General features: G+C 40.7%; 1 protein-coding gene across 1 annotated transcript in view; it reads left to right on the forward strand.

The window, feature by feature from the left end:
- Positions 1-1,044: 1,044 nt before the first annotated feature.
- Positions 1,045-23,954, forward strand: part of setd3 (SET domain containing 3, actin histidine methyltransferase) — a 50,923-nt gene continuing 28,013 nt past the window's right edge. Inside the window, exons 1-6 of the mRNA XM_078276804.1 lie at positions 1,045-1,093; positions 5,001-5,124; positions 15,257-15,349; positions 15,472-15,620; positions 16,223-16,295; positions 18,070-18,326. Coding sequence (XP_078132930.1) covers positions 5,022-5,124; positions 15,257-15,349; positions 15,472-15,620; positions 16,223-16,295; positions 18,070-18,326 — 675 coding nt within the window. The 5' untranslated portion in view covers positions 1,045-1,093; positions 5,001-5,021. The remainder of the gene's footprint in view (positions 1,094-5,000; positions 5,125-15,256; positions 15,350-15,471; positions 15,621-16,222; positions 16,296-18,069; positions 18,327-23,954) is intronic.

Here is a 23,954-nt window from a genome sequence, read left to right on the forward strand (position 1 = left end):
TCTTTCTGCTTATTACTGCCGATGATGGGTAGCTAAATACATGTGCCTAGTCACATTCTGCCAAATTATACACAAGTGTGTTACTTGTGAAGTTTATTTTTTTTTCTGTATGTATTGAAGGCTACATGTGCACAGTGTAGCTTATAGCCCGCAGCATAACACAAGCTAGTCACATGAACCATCCAATGTATCCTTTACAAATCAGTTCATCTATTATACAGTGCAATAGTAAGCTTTGTTAACCAGGTGATGGTTATGACTTAATGTAACCAACCAGTATCTGCCATGAAGGTGTTAGAACTAGTTTCCTAGTAGATAAACTAGGCATTATGTTTTCTACACAAGGATACAGCCCAAGCCGTGTGGCCACAGCAAAGATGAATCGGGCCCCCTCTCTGCAGTACCGAGCCTCAGTAGCAGGGTCCAGTCCTTCTGACTGGGGCTGAATTTTCTTGTTGTACTTTTGTGGAAGGAATCTGCATTTAACCTTCTAGCAACTATTCCAGTCAGGCAGAGAACAACAGATGCTACAAGCTACTATTACATCTAACGCTGTAGCAATGGAAGGGACAAAACCAGTTACTCAAAACCAGGACTCAATTTGTTCAACCTAACCACTGTTGCTTTTACATAAGACATTCACACATGTGAAATGGCTACAAGACGATTCCCATTGATGTATAAAAAGTTATATATCCTTCTGTTGTATTTGTAAATATAGCCGTGGATGTTCTGCTGCAAGCGAGACACCCCATCCAAACGAAGACCACAGCACTACACCGGAGCAATATTAATGACTGACACGTCTTTCAACCAATCATCCTAGCTTAAACATTACCATGTATGGTCGTTTTAATCTTTCTAAAAGTATGCGTCCAATTGTAAGGCATGGTGAGGTCATATTTACATAAATCAGCAGTTTTAACCAGTCGCTGTCATGTTCCGCGAGGTGCTGCCCTTCAACCAATTAGAATGCCAGAATCCTGTGTTGTTTTTGTGGGCGTATTTCACGACTACTCCAATCACACGCTCGATTCAGTCAAGGTTGGGTTCAGTGCAGGAACAGAGGAACTGCTGCTGTCACTTAAAAAAGGTATGACTGAAAATGCTTACAGTTTGATTTAGTAAAGTTCGGACTTTTGACGTGTTGAGTGTGATTATGTATGAATGCATGCATTTGGTATTGAGGCAGTTGTATTTTAATCCAGCAGGTTCATTTATCCCCTTTGAAAACTCAGGCTGATCCATTATCACTTGACAGTTTAGCAGCTAACAGCTAGCCTGGTAAGTTAACGTTTAGTCAGTGCAGCCAGTGTAAGTTAACGTTAGATGAATGAGCTCTGCACCCTGCCCCACTCTCCGCTCCAATTACGTCTCTGCTACGATGGGCGTGATTCCTAAATGCTAGTAAGCTAACTGCTGGCATAGTGGGAAAAGCTACAAATGACTCGAGGGGCTAACTAGCTAGTAAGTTAACGTTAGCAACCCTAACTCTTGGTTGGAGGATACAGCCTTGGTAATACCTCACCTAACGTTATGCTATGTTCGAAATTAAGCCCCGACGCTAACGTTACCTTGCTTAAGTTGTATAATGTGTTCACTGTTTGAACCAATTCAGTTCAGTGGTCAGTTTGCTCACATTAAACGTTAGCTACATGCAAGACTTGCCAGACAGGAACTGAAATTGGCATAAGATTGCCACAATCGTGACAGGGACATTCTAAAACGCTTAACGTGAAAAAGCTTAACGTGGTTTAATGTACCTAAACAACGATCAATCATCACCAAATTTCTCATGGCCATATCTTGTCATGAACACTTAAGCTTGTCAAAAAAACTAAACCGAAATCCAACGATTATAGAAGTTATCTCACATTAACGTTTTCTGCTTCATTAGAGCCTATTGTAAGGAAAAAGCTTAACGTGGTTTAATGTACCTAAACAACGACCAATCGTCACCAACATTCTCTCTCATATTGCTCCTCATAACCACTGAAAACTGTCAAAACATCTAACCCAAAGTCCTATTTTTATGGACGTTATCTAACATTAAGCGTTTCTGCTTGATTAGAGCCAATATTGTAAGGAAAAAGCTTAACGTGGTTTAATGTACCTAAACAACGATCAATCATCACCAACTTTCTCTCTCATATTGCTCCTCATAACCACTGAAAACTGTCAAAATATCTAACCCAAAGTCCTATTTTTAAGGACGTTATCTGACATTAAGGGTTCCTGCTGCAGTGCAGCGGAGCGGCTGGGGGTTGACTCTCCACGGTTCTCATATGCTTTATAAGTCCGAATGTGAAAAAAGTTTTACGTAGTTTAATGTACCTAAACAGCGATCAATTATCACCAAAATTTCTCATATTGCTCCTCATAAGCACTGAAAACTGTCAAAAAACTCTAACCCAAAGTCCTAATATTATGGACGTTAGCTGACATTAAGGGTTTCTGCTTCATTAAGGGATATTGTAAGGAAAAAGCTTAACGTAGTTTAATGTACTTAAACAGCGATCAATTATCACCAAAATTCTCTCTCATATTGCTCCTCATAACCACTGAAAACTGTCTCAAAAATCTAACCCAAAGTCACCGTGGTGAAGTTGGTTTTATATTGGATATTGGATATTTGACACATTAGAATAATCTATTATGCGGTTTGCCATTTTGACCTATTCATGTCAAAATACTTCTGATGAACTCAGCTAACCCCCCTACACATAACACAAAGCGTCTTTTCTCAAAAAAACATCCTTTAATTTTATAGAATCTTTATTAGACAAAAATTGCGCAAATTACGCACAAACAAATGTGTGTAGGTAACAACACCAACTTTGACATATCTCAACCAAAATAAATGCTACCAACATAAAACTTTAGATCCCAGTATGCCGTGACCCTCTGGGGGTCCCCCACACATTTTCTGAAGATCGGCCATTAAGGGGCGCTGTAGCCAACGTAGACCATTTTCGGCCCTTCTACTCAATCAATATTAATGGGATATTTGCAACGTACTGCAGACCTTGCAGCTCAAACATGTCTATTTACTGACGTTTGCCTCCTCACCGTTACGCTTTGGGTCCCACTTTCGCGCGCTCCCCGGGTCGTCGGGGGCGACTCACGACCCTGTCATAACTGCTTGCAGTTCTCGTTATTTATTGTTTTTCACACAGTGTACATTGAAACAATTCTTCTGGAACATGTACCATTCCGGTTGCTGGAGTGCAGAGATCTTGGAACCATCTTCTGCATGAGTCAAATTGGGTCTACAAAGATAAAATAAAATAATAAAAAAAAAATCAAAGGATGTTTTTTTGAAAAAAGAAGCTTTGTGTTATGTGTAGGGGGGTTAGCTGAGTTCATCAGAAGTATTTTGACATGAATAGGTCAATATAGCAAGCCGCATAATAGATTTTTCTAATGTGTCAAATATCCAATGTCCAATATAAAACCAACTTCACCATGGTGACTTTGGGTTAGATTTTTGAGACAGTTTTCAGTGGTTATGAGGAGCAATATGAGAGAGAATTTTGGTGATGATTGGTCGTTGTTTAGGTACATTAAACCACGTTAAGCTTTTTCACGTTAAGCGTTTTAGAATGTCCCTCGTGACAAACCACATTGCTAACTGTGTCTTTAACCTTAGCCTAGGGGTGTGTGAAATATCCTCACTTTTAATGTAAAGCTATCTCAATTTAAGCAAATTGTGTTCAGTGTCTACGTGACTACAGTCAGTTACATGCATTTTTAAGAAATGTTTATACTTTGTACATCTGACTGATTTTAACGTTTCAGGAAAGTAGAGGAAACTGGTTGTCCTGAAAACCACATGTTCAACACTGTGTTATTATTGATTTCCTTCCAGTCATGTAATTTTTTATTACTGATGATAACTGAGCCAATATACAAACCTTCCTAAATTAAACTAAACCAAAGGTGTGGAATTGTTCACAAAATTCAGGTTCAGTTCTGTACGTTTTTGGTACAGAGGGGGGCAAATTGCTTTTCATGAATTTATTTGACAAAAAGTTAACTGTTTGCCTTAAAAGAACACGCCGACTTATTGGGACTTTGTCTTATTCACCGTATCCCCCAGAGTTAGATAAGTCCACACATACCCTTCTCATCTCCGTGCGTGTTGTAACTCTGTCTGACGCCCCCACCGTTAGCCTAGCTTAGCACAGATCCTGGAGGTAACCGGCTCCAACTAGCCTACTGCTCCCAATAAGTGACAAAATAACGCCAACATTTTCCTATTTACATGTTATTTGTATAGTCACAGCGTGTACAAATAACAAGGTCACATGAGATACAGCCATCTTCTAACTGTATACAAACTGGGAACTATATTCTCAGAAAGGCAAAGCAGTGCTACTTGGGCGGAGTGATTAGCGCAACACCTGAGAAGTACCGTTGTCACTCTCTGCTCCTCACCACCGGGCTTCTCATGTGTAAATCACTCCGCCCAAGTAGCAGAAGTAGCAGTGCTTCGCCTTCTGAGAATATAGTTCCCAGTTTGTATACAGTTAGAAGATTGCTGTGTGTCATGTGACCTTGTTATTTGTACATGCTGTGACTATACAAATCACAACATGTAAATAGGAACATGTTGGTGTTATTAGGGAATTATTCCTTATTGGGAGCAGTAGGCTAGATGGAGCCAGTTACCTCCAGGATCTGGGCTAAGCTAGGCTAGCGGTGGGTGCGTCAGACAGAGTTACAACACGCACTTTTTTTAGATTTAAAAACACAAAACGCATTAAGTGCAACATAACGCAAACTCGCACTGTTTTTAAAACAAAACTGCTCTGCTTATTCTATTTTTATTTTCGTCTGTAAGAAAAATGTCGGAAACACATTTCTGTCAGAAGCCCATGAGTTTCACTTTTTAATAAAAGAAAGTAAAAAGCTGTGTTTACTTTTCTATTCTGCTATTCTTAGCTTTGATCTAGATTTTCCACTACACCGCTAACTCTAATAACGGTGTGTCTTCTCAGCCCAGTTGTCCATTCAGCACCATGGGAAAGAAGAGTCGAGTGAAGACTCAGAAGTCGGGGTCAGGAGCCAGCGCTGTGGTTTCCCCCAAGGAGACGATGAACCTAATCTCTGAACTTCTGCAGAGTACGTTTACCTTCAATTTTTACACCCACTCCACCTTCACAATCCTTACCTTGGGAGAACTCTGTTGAACTCACTCATTCCACATCCCAGTGGTTACAAAGTTGTTTGGGTGGTAACTTAAATGAATGAATGAAGGAATATTCAGTATTTGTTTTAAAGACAGGTTGGGACCTAGAAAATTTGGAGCATATACGGAATGGTGAGCTAAGTCCAGTTCCTCATTTACTCTGGGCGAATGCCTTTTTTTGTTTAACAATAAAAAAATAAAAAAAAGAGTGAGATTTTTTGTTTTACTGCACAAAAAGGTTGTCTGGCTTCAATGCCATGTGTGGTTTACATGCTGCAGTAAAGGAGTGCTATGCAAATCTACTTGTGTTGTGGTGCTATTTTCCTCTCTGTCGCCTCTAAACTGTCGACGCAACTCTCAACCTCCTCCATGACCAGGCCGGAGAGCTTTGACTCCATTGAAACGATGGAGCGGCGAATTTCCTTCAGACCTTCTAGCTCAGCTGAGATTTTATCTAGTGCTGGAAATATTTTACCGGCGACATGTCATTAGCCTGTTGCTTTTCTGCTATGGTTACAGCAGCAGCCATCTTGGCCCTTTTCAGCTGCGTCTCCACTACGGAGCATATGTTGCTTAATATCTCCACCGGCCGCTAACTTATTAGTTTTCGACATTTTCGGCATCCAGAATGTTTCTCGTCCTTGCTGAGCACAAATGTCTCTGGTCAGTATCGTCAAAAGGGTAAATACAGAAGAACACTATACGGAGTTCACCATTCGCCCGACTATTCCACCTTTAGGTTACGTGACAATCTTTTAATTATTTAAAGAGCTGTTGAATCAGCTCTGGAGAGGTAGACTAAAATTCCAAACTCAAAAATCACACTTTTCGTTAATTAAAATTAATGTTGTTCCTCGGATAACCTTTTTCAGCTCTATGATACCTCTCCCACCACCAGTGGGATATTAGGATAGGTTGAATTCACTGCTATCTAGATTTATTTGGAAAGCCAAACTTCCTTGATTAAATGTTCCACAAAATGCGCACTCTTAGTTGAATTCTGATAGTTTACAGAAGTTTGTTTTCCCACACAGACTGCAAGATGTAGTACACTGTAACATTTCTCTCAAGCACTGTAATCTTAAATTTGGGTCAATTACCATCCTTTTAATTTCTTTCTGCCACCGGTGAGTACGCACTCCAAGACCCACATTTAAATTCATCGGCATTTTCCTTTATTTCATAACTTGGACTTACTACTAGGAGAGTGGCCTGTCTCATTTCCTAACTGACAGAGGGATCCATATTATTTCCGATATTACAAACAATTTCAGTCTATGTACATTCCAGGACATTCAGCAGCAGTTTCATTTTCCAACTTCGTCTTTCTTCTACTTGCAGTTGCGTCAAAGCCCGTCTACGGAAAGCCTTTTCACTCCCTATACATGGATTTCTCTGCAACGTCATCACTGCTTGCGCACGCAACCGGGGGGCAGAAAGAAGACGTTTTTCGTGTAGCTAGTAGTAGTAGTAGCAGCATAGCGTAAGTCAAAATGCCAAGGAGTTGTTGCGTGGTTAATTGTAAAAACAGAGCCAGTGATGGGTGCCTGATGTTTAACATACCTAGGGGGAAGCATGCTTTTGCCAAAAAACGGCAGAGGTTATGGCTTCAAGCAATAAGAAGGGCAGATTGGGGTCATATGTAACAGTCAGGCTCCCATTGTATCAATCAGAAAAGTTGCAGCTTGTTCAGTTGCTCAGCTAAGTGATATCTACCTGTCAGGGCTGTAGTACTCGAGTCCGGACCGTAGACAGTTAAAGGTCCGGACTCGAGATAAGTTTAGACTGCTAGATAAAGCTACGTTGATGTTTTGCTAACGTTGGCACAACAGTGTTAGCCTAGCCTGCTAGGTAAATATTACGACTGCCTTCGGAGTTTCTTATATCTGCATCCACGTTGTCAACATAAGACCTGTGGCGTTATGCTCCTTTTGTACCATACTTTTATTGAATGAAATCTTAAGCTTCACTCCTACGAGATGGGTGGGTTTTTATTACGTTACACACAAAGCTAACTGACTATAGTTAGCCTGTACGTATGCTAGCGGACATTAGCTAACGTTGCCGAGACAGCTGCAGTAGAGTTTCGGCGAGCTAACCACGACAGTGTTGTTGCCCTCTCGCCCACAATCAACCTCTGCTGCTAAAAACTGTCAACCTGCAGTGATGTTTGAAATGGAGACACACATATCACACCTTTTTCTGGAAATCCTGGCCATTATTTTAAGGCATAAACCAACCATAGGGGTACACTCAGGGGTAGCTAACCCTGCTGCTAACATTGGCTGTTACATTAGCCTAAAACGATAATTATAGCCATACATATATCACAGTAACACTGCAAAATTAAAGACCGACAAACAGATCCAACTAAAATCACGTTTTATTGAGTCAGCAGTTATATACAAACAATAAGGAAAGCTTCAATACTTAAGGTTGTTGCAGTAGCGGACCAGCTCACCAATCTGGCTTTCTGCCCCTGGTATGCGCACGCACCCTTTAATGTTTGTAAACAGGAAACCTGTGTATTCAGCCCTATTGTGCCGAATTTGGTTGCAGTTCCACCAGAGTTCCACTGGGGGTGATTGCGGTCCAGTGCTAAATGAATGGGACTCTATGGAGCTAGACGGCTAAATTTGTCTCTTTCGCCTGATTGAGAAATCTCCGATTTTATTGTAGTTTTTGCAAGTTCAACATGGATTATAGGTCAAAAGTTGAATGAACGAGTATTTGTGTCCTTTCGATTTCTTACAGGTTGAGTCGTTGTTGCCCATAACACGCTAGCATTCTGCTAATGAATGCTGATTGGTCAGTGAAGGACTGATTACGATCAGAGATCCCGCTTGACGGCATCCGAAGCAGAACCAGAATGTCAGAGTGAATATTTTGGCGTCATCTTTAAAACATTAGCAAACCTCTTTCTAGCACATGTATTAACAGGGAGAGTCTAACCTGTCAGCTGTGTTGTCGTGTCTTGACAGGGAGAGTCTAACCTGTCAGCTGTGTTCTATTAACAGGGAGAGTCTAACCTGTCAGCTGTGTTGTATTAACAGAGAGAGTCTAACCTGTCAGCTGTGTTGTATTAACAGGGAGAGTCTAACCTGTCAGCTGTGTTGTCGTGTCTTGACAGGGAGAGTCTAACCTGTCAGCTGTGTTCTATTAACAGGGAGAGTCTAACCTGTCAGCTGTGTTGTCGTGTCTTGACAGGGAGAGTCTAACCTGTCAGCTGTGTTGTCGTGTAATGACAGGGAGAGCCTAACCTGTCAGCTGTGTTGTATTAACAGGGAGAGCCTAACCTGTCAGCTGTGTTGTCGTGTAATGACAGGGAGAGCCTAACCTGTCAGCCGTGTTGTAATGACAGCGAGAGCCTAACCTGTCAGCTGTGTTGTCGTGTAATGACAGGGAGAGTCTAACCTGTCAGCTGTGTTGTATTAACAGGGAGAGTCTAACCTGTCAGCCGTGTTGTATTAACAGGGAGAGTCTAACCTGTCAGCTGTGTTGTATTAACAGAGAGAGTCTAACCTGTCAGCTGTGTTGTATTAACAGGGAGAGCCTAACCTGTCAGCCGTGTTGTCGTGTAATGACAGCGAGAGCCTAACCTGTCAGCTGTGTTGTATTAACAGGGAGAGCCTAACCTGTCAGCTGTGTTGTCGTGTAATGACAGGGAGAGCCTAACCTGTCAGCTGTGTTGTCGTGTAATGACAGGGAGAGCCTAACCTGTCAGCTGTGTTGTCGTGTAATGACAGGGAGAGCCTAACCTGTCAGCTGTGTTGTATTAACAGAGAGAGTCTAACCTGTCAGCTGTGTTGTATTAACAGAGAGAGTCTAACCTGTCAGCTGTGTTGTATTAACAGGGAGTCTAACCTGTCAGCTGTGTTGTATGACAGGGAGAGTCTAACCTGTCAGCTGTGTTGTATTAACAGGGAGAGTCTAACCTGTCAGCTGTGTTGTAATGACAGGGAGAGCCTAACCTGTCAGCTGTGTTGTCGTGTAATGACAGGGAGAGCCTAACCTGTCAGCTGTGTTGTCGTGTAATGACAGGGAGAGTCTAACCTGTCAGCTGTGTTGTCGTGTAATGACAGGGAGAGCCTAACCTGTCAGCTGTGTTGTATTAACAGGGAGAGTCTAACCTGTCAGCTGTGTTGTATTAACAGGGAGAGTCTAACCTGTCAGCTGTGTTGTAATGACAGGGAGAGTCTAACCTGTCAGCTGTGTTGTATTAACAGGGAGAGTCTAACCTGTCAGCTGTGTTGTATTAACAGAGAGAGTCTAACCTGTCAGCTGTGTTGTAATGACAGGGAGAGTCTAACCTGTCAGCCGTGTTGTATTAACAGGGAGAGTCTAACCTGTCAGCTGTGTTGTATTAACAGGGAGAGTCTAACCTGTCAGCTGTGTTGTCAATACCTCGAGAGAACAAAGGAAGTGACTCAGAGCTTGCCGTAAAGCAGTATCTCTGGCCGTATATGTGTATGACGTCATTGACATTTTAAAAAGATTTTTAGAACAAAAAAAAAACACTTTAAAAAAATGTAACACCCAGCAGTGTGTATTTTCTTTGCCTCCCATTTCGAATGCAACATTCAAATTACTAGACAAAAAAATGATATCCTGAGAAAAGTGGATTTTGAGGGATATAGCTCCATAGAGTCCCATTCATTCTGCACTGGCCTGTGAGCGCCCCCTATATGGAACACTGGTGGAACTGCAACCAGAACAGAAGTATCGAGAGAGTGGAACTTCTTCCCTTATTAGAAATTCTTTGGTTGCGTTCTGCTTCAGGTGCCTTGAGTATTCCCTGGGAGAAAAAACTACATCTGCATTCATTACATTGTATGTATTCTTGTATTGGTATGCAATGTCTGGTTTCTAAAGTATATTCCCTGTTGATAAAGGCAACATATAAACCTATGCCAATTGACAATATATGGATAAAAGATGTATCTTTACTCCATTCTGATATAAATTGGCCTAGAGTCGGTTTCAACATTTTTAATTTCCTCAATAAGCCCTAATCATCAAATGATGCATTATAATTTTGCCTGGAGAACTTATTGTACACCCTGTAAATTATTTCTGATAAAAGCCAGACAGTCCCTAACTGCACCTTTTGCTCCCAGGGAATCCAGGATACTTCCTTCATATGATCTGGGAATGTCTACATGTGTCTGAATTTTGGAAATGTTTCCTCATGTCTGTCAGTAATCCTGGAATGCACATCAACAATTTTACCATTGGTTTTGCTTTTGAATGATGACTCTTTATCAAAGTAACAGCGAGTGTGGCTGTCCAGCCTAATGGCAGTGAGAAAAGGTTCGCATTACGTTGGCAACAAGGTTATTATAGTTTTGCATTTTCCATTAGTTTTTATTTATATTTTGTTTTGACTTTTTTTTTTCAAATTCATTTTAGATTTTAAAGCGGCTTTGTTAGTTTAGTTTATTTTTTTATTTTTTGGAAATGCTTAGTTTAAGTTTAGTTTTTGTGTTATTGTAATATGGGTTATTTGTCAGGGGCAAAATTAAAAAAGGTCAGAACAAGTATTGTGTAATAATAACACAACAAAAACAATAACAACAACAACAACAACAACAATAACACTAGTACATATGATGAGCACAGATTGTAAACAGTCTACACAAGACGCCGCAGTTAAGCACAGAATGTGTAAGTGACGTGTTCCAGGAAAAAAATAGCCAACAGACTAAAGAAGACCTACATGAACAGGTGTTTTGAACTTTAGTTCGAGTAAAGTGGCAAACTTTTTGAAGTCAATCGAGTCACACAGTTGTGTAGACATCCCAGTATCAATCCACATATTAACCCACGCTTCCTCCCGCTTTTGGTGTTCCTGGATATTTACTAACCAGCAGCTGTCAGGTCGCCGGTGAAAGCCCTCCTGTAGTGTTCTCTGTCCTGCTGTTGTCTCTGTCATGCTGCCTGGCCCTGTATCCATACATCCATGCCCGTAATGTTACCGGGGTTAGCTTCTGTTTCGGGGAAAGGGAGCTTTATGTTCTTTTTTTACCTTGTTAAGGTAAGCTAGGTTAGCCTCCTAGCTTGTGTGCGCTTCTCAAATGTACTTTCAAATTCGTGGGATTTTTGCCTTTAAGAAATTGTCCACATATTTTCCCACCTTCCACTCCAAGGCACTTGCTTTTATAAGACACAGTCATAATCAAATAGGACTGCAGCTTTCTTCCGACTTTAGGTACCGCCATGGTGCCAGGCGAGGGGCATGGACTATGTTGTGTTCAATTTGACATAGAATGTCGGAATTTCTGGGTTCCCAGTCGGAAACTATTATGTCTCTGGCATAGACTGTAAAAAACAGGTCTGTGGTCGGAAATGTCAACTCTGAAAGATATAACGTTATCTTTTTTGGACATTCTCTGCATCGGTTGCAAGATCACACTGTGTAAAACAAAATACCTTGATTGTTTTAGTCAATGCAGCAGAAAGTGCACAGTATGCAATATCTGTATGCAAGTCCTGTGGGTTGGGTGTGGGGGGTTGTGTGTCTCGTCTTGTATGTGCAGTATGAATGCATGTTTGTGTTATAAATTAATAAAAATGTTATCAAAGAAAAAAATCTTTGCATATAATTACTCCAATGTACAAAATCCTTTACAGGAATTTCTATATATTGTATGAAAATAAGATAGATTTACTAATATTTATTTTCAAAATAATGTGAGTGTCATCAGCGAGTTTACCTTATTTTAATAATTTCCCCAAGACTGACATTTCCAATAACGTGTCCTTCTTAATGTGTGTTGCCATTACTTGTGTTACAAACAACAACAAAGAAGGGTGAGATTGGGCATGCTTGTTCCATGAGGTTCTATGAGGTCACTTCACTGAGCTGTTACATCCCATATATAGGGTCTGCATTGCTTTAAGAAAAAAATTGCCAAAAAAACAAATAAGTTCAAACATAAAGGCACGTTTGACTTTTTTTGAAAGCCTTGTAGAAATAAATAAAACATAAAACTATCATCAGGGATAAGGTAACTATTATCAATTAAATCTAATACTAATCTTATATTATTACTGACATGTCTCCCCTGCATGAATCCAGATTGTACTTCAGTTATTTTGTGTACACTTTTGTATCATTATTTAATAAACTAATTGGTCTCCAGTTATCTAAATATAATGTATCTTTATTGGTTTTTGGGGATAAGTATAATTACACCTTGTTTTTAAAGATGCTCGGTGTTCACCAGCGTTAATTGATTCTTGACACATTTCAGGCAGGAAAAAAGATATCTCTGTGTTGAATGAATAAAGAACTCGCCTGTTAAACCATCATTACGTGATGATTTATCTTTAAGATTTCTTATACAATCAGTTATTTCATGAAATCTCAATTCATCATCACATATCTCCATGAATTCCTCGTCAACTTTCCGATTTATATATATTAGTTAGTTAGTTAGTTAATTAGTTATAACAGTTAACAGCCAAACGTTTCTGTATTCTGCTGTATCAATATTAGACCTCCAAACTTTCCTTTTAAAATTGTGACGCCTGCTGATTGATAAGTACCAAAAGAGGACAAAACATCACTTCCCCATTTTTTTTTTTCCAGAATAAAGTAACTTCTTAACAAGCATGGCTTTCCTGAATAAAACAAAAATCAGCACCTTTTCCTTGGCAGTAGAAAAATAAAGCCTTTATTTTTAGCAAATACCTAATACCCCTTGCATTGATTGAAAATACTGAAACAGACATAAAAAGACAAAACAGTAATATGAACAGTAAGTTAGTCCATATCTATGGGTTTCTTACATAAAACAAATATATAACAGGTCCATATTGACACTTAACTAAGTCAGTGAAGTTTACTAGTATTGAAAAAAAACAAACGAAGATATTTCATCATCAACACAAAATGACAGGAGATATGTTTCATGAAGTAGGGTCACACCAATAAGTTGCTAACCACAACTACAACCAATACGGAAAATAATTCATGAGTAATAATAAATCGCCTCACTTAGGACTTTTCCAACAAGAAGAAGTGTAAATCAAGCATAGTCGAGTTCAGCCACTGATGCCCAACGAGATAATAACTTTCCAAAGAACTACAACCTTTGGAAGGAAAATCATCTACCCTTTTTGAACATGCTAAGTAAAAAAAAAAAAAAACTAGAATAAAGGTCCATCAGATCATCTAAAACTAAAATATAGTCGGTGTTGTTCGCAATTGTATTAACACAAACATGTAGTGGCTCTGCCAGTCAATTTGTTGTATGTATAAAGTTCTTTTTATTAGTGAAGTCCTCACGGTTTAATTTAACGGTAACACGTACTTACTACTAAAGTAAGGTATCTACATAAGAGTGTCATGACAGTGTCATGAACACATGACACTGTCATGACACAGTCGTGACACATGAACTCTAACTCTAACCGTAACTTCATGACAAAAACCGAATGACACTTACTAAAAGAAGCGTTATGTCATAAATGTTTATGACTTGTTTATAATGTTTGTGACATGTTCATGGCACTCTTATGTAGATACTTTCAAGTAAAGTGTAACCAATTTAACACGTTTAGTTCTTTACCATCAACAAAAGCTCTTGCTGAAGTATGCCTTCTTTCCCTCTTGCGTTGCCGTCTCCACTGCTGGCCAGAGCTGACTCCGAGCCTCCATGTCAGGTCCCTCGTCGTCCATTCGGGCAAGCAGCAATCAACTTCAGTAGCAGAGTTTGTGGTTGCTCTGTGCGTGCGCTGCTTAGTTTTATACACACAGGTGCCATTCTTTCCCTCCTGCCTATGTTTTGTCTCACGCTCTCAGCCACCAGTACAACTCTCGATTGTAAACGTTTCCCACCCATCTTCATTTCAGTTTTAAGAGATTCAGCCTCATTCAAGTGTGTCTCTTGAATCATTGCGACATCACAAACGGGAGACCTTAGCTGCATCAGGATTTTATACTCTTTCAGCTTATTCTGTTAACAGTCCAAGAAGTGAAGTTATTATTGCCCAGAGCCATTTTTTTTATTTAATCTTTATTCCATTTGATTACTAGGGATATAGACATGATTAAATCATGGATGAAAGAGAAGCATAATGTTCTAGCCTTAACATATTCTTATTCAATTTCAATTGAATTACATTTTATTTATAGTATCAAATCATAACAAGAGTTATCTTGAGACACTTTACAGATAGAGTAGGTCTAGACCACACTATAATATACAAAGACCCAACAATTCCAGTAATTCCCCCAAGAGCAAGCAATGTGGTGAGGAAAAACTCCCTTTTAGGAAGAAACCTGGGACAGACCCAGGCTCTTGGTAGGCGGTGTCTGACGGTGCCAGTTGGGGGTGTGATAAACAGTGGCAATTATAGTCGCAATAAAGATAATGGAACAGTGACTACACATGGTAGTCGTAGTAGTTCATGTCATAGCAGGGCACTGCAGGGCGTTACAGGATGTAGCGTGGCACGGCAGAGCATAGCAGGACGTAGCAGGACGTAGCAGGACACTGCAAGGCACTGCAGGGCACTGCAGAGCGTAGCAGGGTGTAGCAGGGAGTGCAGCAGGACCACGGCGACAGCTGCAACCAAGATCTTGGTGCCGTCCTAATCCAAGGAAATATGCTGGGCTTATCAATGCAGCTGGAGAAGGGAGGAGAAAAGAAAAGGGAATGAATACATAACATTGTGACAAAAAAGACATTAAGCAAGACGACAAAAAGTACATTGTGATAGAAGTGGGTCCATCTCCATCCGTCCGGCGTTCAGTCGCAGAAAAGTAATTCAACCATATGAAACGTCACAACCAGTTATCTTACCTTTAACCACATTTTGAAGTAATTCTTTATGGATTTTAAGTAGGCCAAAACCACCATGACAACAATAACAACAATCTGGCTCTTAAGGCCGTTACACATTCCTGATAAGTACTTGTTGCTCTTTATGGTGTCATGGTTTAGATATGTTTTGTATGTTATTTTCAGGTTAACATGTCATGGTTAAGGTGTGTGTTTCTGTACGGTTAATTTAAAGTGATAAAGTTGAGGTGTTTATGGTCAGCATGTATTTCCCCAGAATGCAGCAGTGCAGCACCCTCTGCTGGTAAAGAGTGGGAGGAGTACGTCCAGATCAGAGGCTTAGTGGAGAAGATCTGCAAAAAACAGAAGGGTGAGTACGTGTGCATACACACAATATTTTTACCTTTTCAGATGAATAATTTAAAAAAAATTAATTCCACAGTACTAAATGCATGTGTGTGTGTGTGTGTGTGTGTGTCTGTGTGTGTTCAGGTATGTCAATAGTGTTTGAGGGCAGCAGAGAGGACTACTTCCCAGACTTGATGTCCTGGGCTCAAGAAAACGGAGCTTCCTGTGATAGCTTCACAGTGGCCAACTTTGGAACAGAGGGCTACGGCCTGCGAGCCACCAGAGACATCAAGGTAAGCTCAAACCAGTGGTAGTCATTTTTATTATTGAAGTTTCTCTAGTATGGTACTTAAACCACTCTATTGACTCCCAGTGCAAATACAGAATCAACATAAAATGTTTACTTAAAGCAAGAATAGTTTGTCTCCCCAGTACACAAGAATGGAGCTCCTGCCACCTGTTGTAACATATTGACAGAGGCTAAGCATGTTAGTGAGATTATGTTGAGTATAGCCCAGGTCAGACCAAAGATTCACAGCGAGACAAGTTGAAACTTCTTCTACGTGGAACGTGCAACGCCCTTGTCTGCAACGTTTTAAAACCTGCCAGTTCACACCAACGCGACTAGACGAGATGGTGTGTCATCTTCATAACGACGACTCTATGATTTCTGTTCTTACCTCCGACTTTATGTTGGCTGTTGAAACAGGTGACGTCCCTTGCATTCTAAAGTCAGCCTCTAGTGACAAACTGAGTCGGCCATCAGCTAGCTTGAGTCGAGCTGAGACTGGCCAGTTCAGACCGCTGCAACTTTTTCATGCAACATTCTAAAACGATTTCCGCTCAACGCAAATCTTGTGTGTGTGTGTGTGTGTGTGTGTGTGTGTGTGTGTAGGCAGAGGAACTATTCCTGTGGATTCCCAGGAAGATGCTAATGACTGTGGAATCGGCCCAGAACTCTGTACTAGGTAAGGACCGTATTGGCGCGAACTTAAGACGATCCTGATTATAAGACGACCCCTTCTTTTTCCAAACTCATTTTTGGAAAAAGACTTTGTGAAGACCAAATATTGTTTGTTGTTTGGTCAACTCTGAGGGCAAGTGCTGAGCGAGACTTGTCCTTCGCCGCAAACACAGCCCCTCACGGCACATCATTCACCTGCACCAGCCGAGGCTGGCTTTAAACTCGGTGGCGGGTATGTTTAATTCTGTGGTGTAGCTCTTACTTGGATGAGTACTGGGAGTACTGGGACATGAATGCACACAGATAGAAAGAGAGAGGAGCTCAGTATGTCTCAGTAAGGAAGTCCCCCGGCAGTCTAAAACTATAGCAGCATAACTAAGAGCTGGTCCAAGGCAAACCTGAGCCAGCCTACAAAGGTTGGTGAATGATGAATCCGACAACGAAGAGAAGCAGAGTTAAGGAGGGGGTGCTGTGTCTGCAGCTACACACCTTCCTCTGCCGCTCTAGGTGTACTCTGCCACTCCTCACTCCCTAGCTATAAGCTTTATCAAAGAGGAGAGTTTTAAGTTTACTCTTAAATGTGGAGACGGTGTCTGCCTCCTGAACCCAGACTGGGAGCTGGTTCCACAGGAGAGGAGCCTGATAGCTGAAGGCTCTGGCTCCCAATCTACTTTTGGAGACTCTGAGAACCACAAGTAACCCTGCATTCTGAGAGCGCAGTGCTCTAGTGTGGCAATAGGGTACTACAGTATGAGCTTTTTAAGATATGATGGTGCCTGACCATTTGCTGAGCTTTGTAGGTCAGGAGAAGTATTTGAAATTCAATCCTTCAAAGCCAATGTAGAGAAGTTAATACAGGAGAAATATGATCTCTTTTCTTAGTTCTTGTCAGTACACGCGCTGCAGCATTCTGGATCAGCTGGAGAGTCGTAAGGGACTTGTTCGAGCAACCTGATAGTAAGGAATTACAATAGTCCAGGCTTGAAGTTACAAATACATGGACTAGTTTTTCTGCATCGTTTTGAGAGAGGATGTTCCTAATTTTGGCAATGTTACACCTGTGAAAAAAGGTGGAAACGAAATCACCAAATCAATACCTAGGAGGTTGTTGCATGTCTAATCTCTTCTACCACTGATGTTCTGTGAGATTAGTAGAACATATCTTATTTTCAGTGTGTGCACATTTCAACCTATATGACTGCAGTAAGACAACATTTTCATTTTCAGGAAATTTGCGGTTTTGAATCCAAAATAGGTCCTCTAAGTGATCCGTACATATCTCAAGAGTTTCGCTCGGTCTGTAACAAAGTAACGCGCCTATATGTCGCACGAAATAGCACACAAGCGATACAGCTTTGCTCTACTTTGCTAGTACTACATTCATTTAAAGGTCATGAAAATTACTTTTTAAACTCCCCCTAACAGTTTGAATAGTCTCAAATTTCAGTGGACTTAGGCTACTTGATCATTTTATTAAATTGTGTGAGTAAATGCAAGATGGGTGGCAACGTTTGTGATAATTTGGAACCAAGCTTTGCACTCGCTTGACTGTTTTTTTTTGTTTTTTTTAACTGATTACTTACTTTTGTAGAAGTAATAACATTTGTTCTAGGGTGAGTTTTTCCCTATACCCTTATGCTAAAATCGACAGTTAATCCACATTTTACTGCTGATATTGAAAAAATCTTCCTGGGAGGGGGAGCATCTTGTCACCTTTTTTACCCGTGATGAGTTTACATCCTTGTATCCTGTAAGTGATTGTAACCTCTATGTCTCAGGTCCTCTGTACAGCCAGGACAGGATTCTACAGGCCATGGGCAATGTGACACTAGCCTTCCACCTGCTGTGTGAGCGGGCCAACCCTGCTTCATTCTGGCTGCCATACATCCGCAGTCTTCCTCAGGAGTACGACACACCACTTTTCTACCAGCAGGATGAGGTGCAGGTGCTGCTGGGCACACAGGCAGTGCAGGATGTCCTGAGCCAGTACAAAAACACTGCACGCCAGTATGCTTACTTCTACAAACTGCTACAGGTGGGCAGATTCACTGAACACAGACACATACATACTGTGCATATACAGTACCAGTAAAAGGTTTGGACACACCATCTCATCATCTCAACTCACCATCAGTGGTTTTTATTCGGGCCCGAGCACCGTCGATGTCGGTCAGCGGAGGCCCAATCAGAAGTGATAGGATTATTAGGGCTCGAACACCAACATCGTCAGTTGATTTTACATCTGATGGGGGTCTCGGGCTTGAGCGTGGCAAATTGGCTTAAAGGAACACGCCGACTTATTGGGACTTTAGCTTATTTACCGTAACCCCCAGAGTAAGACAAGTCGCTACATACCCTCCTCGTGTCCGTGCGTGTTGTAACGCTGTCTGACGGTTCCACCGGTAGCTTAGCCTAGCACAACAAACTGGGATCTATATTCTCAGAAAGGCGAAGCTCTGCTACTTCCGCTACTTGGGCGGAGTGATTTGCTTTGCAGCAAGCCTTTCTGAGAATATAGTTCCCGGTTTGTTTACGGTTAGAAGATGGCTGTGTCTCATGTTACGTTGTTTTTTGTACACGCTGTGACTCTACAAATCAAGGAAAGGAAACAACACATGCAGAAAACGAAGGAAACCTCACACGCGGGACGCGAGCCCCGTTCTCCTGTGTAAAAGTGCCACCACCCCGACCAACGTCCCTACGCAGATTTTTGCCCTTTCATACTACTCCCTACATTTGTCCCACTTCTGTCTCTCTCCCTTCTTCCCCATCTGTACGTTTGCTGGCTGCGGAGCTTTGGAGAAAAAATTAATATACAGTATTTTGTTGTCACGTTAGCTAACATCAACAATTTTCTGTGAGCGTATGATATGTATGTACAGTCTATAACTATATCCTACGCTCATCACGTCACTTTTCCAGGGCGATTGGATGAATATTACCTATGTCTTTTGCTAATTTAATGCTTCCGAAAAATGATTGCCACTGAAGTGTGAGCCGTTGCTTAGCGGGCAGTGGCAGCTGAGAGATGGCTTGAAATGTATAATTTCCGGATGAATGCATGTTTAACATTATTTATGGTATTATTATTATTATTATTATTATTATTATTATTATTTGTTTTGGTCTGGCGGGGGTCCCGTTGGCCTGGTGGCCCACCAGGCCTGTACAATTATAGTGGAAACACTGCAGTGTGTGTTTCTATGTGTGCGGCTGGCTGTGTGGTGTAATTGGCCTTCTGCATGACTTTTCTGCAAATATGAGCTACTGTATGAGAGCTGCGGCAGTTCTTCTGCGCTCTATGAAATTGAATCCTGCCAGCGCCACTAGCCAAAATAAGTGGAAACAGCTGTGTGGGTGCACAGGGTTAATGAAATCAACAATGAATAAGCTTATGCCATACCAGAAAATGTATATGTTTTACTGTTGATATTTTATAACTTTTATTATGCAGGATTTGGTGTAATGTTGGTTAATTCCAACCAACATTCAGGAACCACTTCCTAGAAGCAAGGCTATACTTTCAACACTTTTTGCTCTTTGTCCAATTTGTCCCTTATTTAATTTAATGATTTCAAACCACCAGGATCCCAGAACATGCTGCAGTTACTCTGCTGGGTTAGGAGGCGTGAGCATGTCTTGGCAACATTATTACAAATCCAACACAGCTAAATATGGCAACCTGCTACCACTCACTGAACCCACACCAAACACTTGGACACACATTTACTGAAAACAATAATGACAACTTCAGTTAGTTCACTTTTACTACCAACATACATTAAAAAGGTAAGTTATGGTGATGTTACGGCCTCAATGAAAGACTAAAAACACTTGATGTATAAGCTTAGTGAACTGGGATGATGTAAAATATAAGATAACTGAAAAGGAAACAAGAAATAGAGATGGATTTTAGAATTGGCTTGTTAACTGAACCAAAGCATTTTGGATTGTAAAATTATGAGGAAATTAAGGTTTCAGTGCACCTGAAGTCTTTCTATAAAGTTTATTACTGCAGTTACCCACACAATACTACAGTCTATTTGCTAAACTCTGTTGAGTCACGATGAGCCACATTAGCATCGACGAGGTTACTTTAAGGGGGCATCTGACTTTCCTCTTTTCTATTACAGGCCTTTTTTTAACAGGCATTTTGACTTGTCATAATAGGAAAATTACAGGTGTTACTATTAACATTAACAATGGCTCTGTTCTGTTCAAACCAAACTTACAGTGTGACAGTAAGCCACATGCACAATACCAGGACCATGAAACTAAACGGCTAAATTGAAACCAGGCATTATTAGTATTAGTATTTACACCTGCTTTTCCTTTTGTTACTTGTCAGAGTATCTTCCATGAAAAATATCTATTAAATGACCTGGAGGGGGAGGCATTGGGCCAGAAAAGTGACACCTTAAAGCGTAACTCTCGCCAAAATGCAACCTAGGGTCTTTTTGTGAATGTACCCGAGTCAAACTTTAGTTTAAAAGCATATTTAGGACAGAAGCGCCACTTTTAAGATTTACCGTATTCTCGTTTTTCAGTCAAATGGCCTTTTGAATGGGAATAATAGGGACACTTTTATGCTAGCCTCAAAATAGCTATTTTTAAAACACTAAGAAGGCTCGACACAACATGAGACTTTGCTCCAAGTATCACCAGGGTCTCTACACATGAACTCGAGCATTGACAACATTGTTTGTGTACACAGAGTTTACTAAAAAAAGGTTTTAACAACTCACTGTAGCAGTTGTTGTTTACACTATCCGCCATTTTCTCAGTCAAAAATAGGCGATCGAATACGAATAGGAGGAAATGTCATTTTTATATGAGGCTCCTTTTTGAACTACAAGGTCAATATTTTGTTTCACTAACGACAAAACAACAAATTATCCGTGCATTTATATGGAACTAAGCTTTAGAAGCTTTCCATCTTTACTCTCCTCCCTCGACTATTTTTGACTGGCTCGATAGACGGAGACCGGAAAACCAACAGCTAGAGTGAGTTGTTCAAAACCTTCTTTTTAGTAAACTCTGTGTACACAAACAGTGTTCTCAATGCTCGAGTTCATGTGTAGAGTCCCTGGTGATACTTGGACACTTAGTTACTTACTTACTGTAGGTCTTGTTGCTTGTCTGCTACCACCTCGGCAGTCAAAACGAGTCGATATCAAAACAAGTAGCCACAGATTTAGTATATCCCTTGTGCACCGGTGTAGTTCGTAGTATGTGTAGAGCCCCTGGTGATACTTGGAGCAAAGTTTCATGTTGTGTCGAGCCTTCTTAGTGGTTTAAAAATAGATATTTTGAGGCTAGCATAAAAGTGTCCCTAGCACTCCCATTTTAAAAGGAGAATACGGATCTTAAAAGTGGCGCTTCTGTCCTAAATATGCTTTTAAACTAAAGTTTGACTCGGGTACATTCACAAAAAGACCCTAGGTTGCATTTTGGCGAGAGTTACGCTTTAAGGTGTTGCTCAGTTTCCAAAAACTAAACCACTTTTATGGTTTGTCAACTTTTCTAAAGATCTGAGTTTTTAGTCCAGTGTAATGTGCCAACTAATGGAATCAGATATAAAGACAGTAGTATATAGTGAGTATAGTAGTGTATGACATATTGGTTACCAGGCCCAGACAACAGATAGTGGTATAGTAATCTCAAAATATGCTAATGTCCCATTAATAATCTGATGCATGGTGAAATGACAGCTCAGCTTTGATCAGAACTCACCACAGTCCTCTAAAGTCCTCTCATATCAAAGAAGCCTGGAATAATTCATCATATTTGTCAGGTGTTTGTTTTAATTAGATGATGAACAGACAGTGGAATGACTGTTTTGCAAGGTAAGATAGATATGATATCTCTATTTGGCTGAATCTTTTCTTTTAAACACAAATTTAAAGGGATATCTCTGATAGTGTGTTTGATTATTTTATTGCCCTTTTCAATTAGTATATATATATATATATATCTCATTATTTCTTACATACAAGGGCTAACTAAAGACCAATGCTTTGGTTGCTCCCTTTTTGAAAATCATGCCATTTCAGTAGACTCCACTAGGTGGCAGTGTTGTGTTCTAAATGATTTAATGTCATGACATAAAGAGGTGGAGGAGCTTTAGTTACTGACCCATTACTCTTGGTTTAAAAGGTTAGTGATGTTGATTGTAGTGTTAATCCACATTGTCTGGATACTGTGGAGACTCTGTGACACATTGTCTGAATGCTGCTCATTTTCTTGTTGTAGTCCTAGTCACAACCTAATGCTAGATTTGTGCTAGCTCTCCCCCTCGAACCATGCAGCCGCAGTACTCCACCTCAGATCTTAATAATCTGAATAACTGTTGCAGGAATGCATTGATATTCTCAAAAAAAAAAAATACTTTACAGAGTTCATCCTTTACACAGATGCCATGGCAGTGTGTTTACTTCACTTATGCAGCCTCTATGCGCAGCACAAAAATATTGAGGTGTTTTAGAGGAAGTTTTTCAAGTGTCTCACTGAATCTAGACAGAGCCCTGGAGAATTCAATCCAGTCAGCTTTAGAGTGACTTAGCCCACATGGGTAACTGCTATTACTGTTTGCGTACAGTGATACTTGTAGCTAATTTGTACAGTGATACAATCGCATTATGAATACAAACCGTTGTCAGGTTTAATGTTTTCTATTTTGTAATACATTTTCTATTGATCAGAAAATTGTCAGTGATGTTGAATTGAGTTGTGTAACAGACCTCCACCACAGTTCGGCATGCATGTGATTGGAGCGCTCAACGCCAAATCTGAGCAAATCTGGCTGTGCCATAGGAAAACAATGGCACAGCCAGGGCAGAGGGTTTTTTACCGCGGATCATTTGTATGCGGTTTTTATGTACAGGGTGCAGCAGAGAGACATCGCCTCTGCCGCTTGTTTAGTTAACGGGGATAGCGTTAGTCGCACTCCTAAATCCATTTTACAGTTACCATACATCTAGTCGCAAATACGAGTAAAACGCTCACACTGTCATGGCCTCTAATGGCTAAGTTCATATCAACAATTCAACAACTGCACCTCCTCCCCCACTCCTCTGTCCCGAGACATCCCCCAGGTTTCGTTGCTTCGTGTCCTTTTTCATCCTCTACATGCTCCCCTTTGGTAATATCATATGCCGTCATGGTTTCCGCTTCCACTGCTATGCTGATGATGTCCAGCTCTACATTTTCACCATATCCATCACCACTGCAATTCACTCCACTCTGACCAACTGCCTCAGTGAAATTAAATCATCGATGCACACCAACTTCCTTAAACTTAACTGTGAAATCAGACATGATTATCATCGTTCCCAAATCCTTCACCAAAACTACTCGCAAAATGTATAGTCCTTCTACTCACTCAACAAGCTTTCCATAACCAGACACCGTCCTATGTCACGACCTGCTCCAACCCCACACTTGTTCCCACAGCCTCCTCTCATTTGATGCCAACCTCCTGTCTCCTCCACTCAGGAACAAGCGCCAGACCTGGGGTGACAGAGCCCCTCCCTCTCTTCCCAAAAACCCATCCGCTACTGCAAAAATCTGTCCATGTTTAAATCAAAAGGCAAAACTCACATTTTTAGAACTGCTTTTTAATGTTTGATTGTGTGTGTGGATTTTTTTGTGTGTGGATTTATTT

The sequence above is a fragment of the Sander vitreus genome, chromosome 20 (genome assembly GCF_031162955.1).
Source record: "Sander vitreus isolate 19-12246 chromosome 20, sanVit1, whole genome shotgun sequence".
Classification (NCBI taxonomy): Eukaryota; Metazoa; Chordata; class Actinopteri; order Perciformes; family Percidae; genus Sander; species Sander vitreus.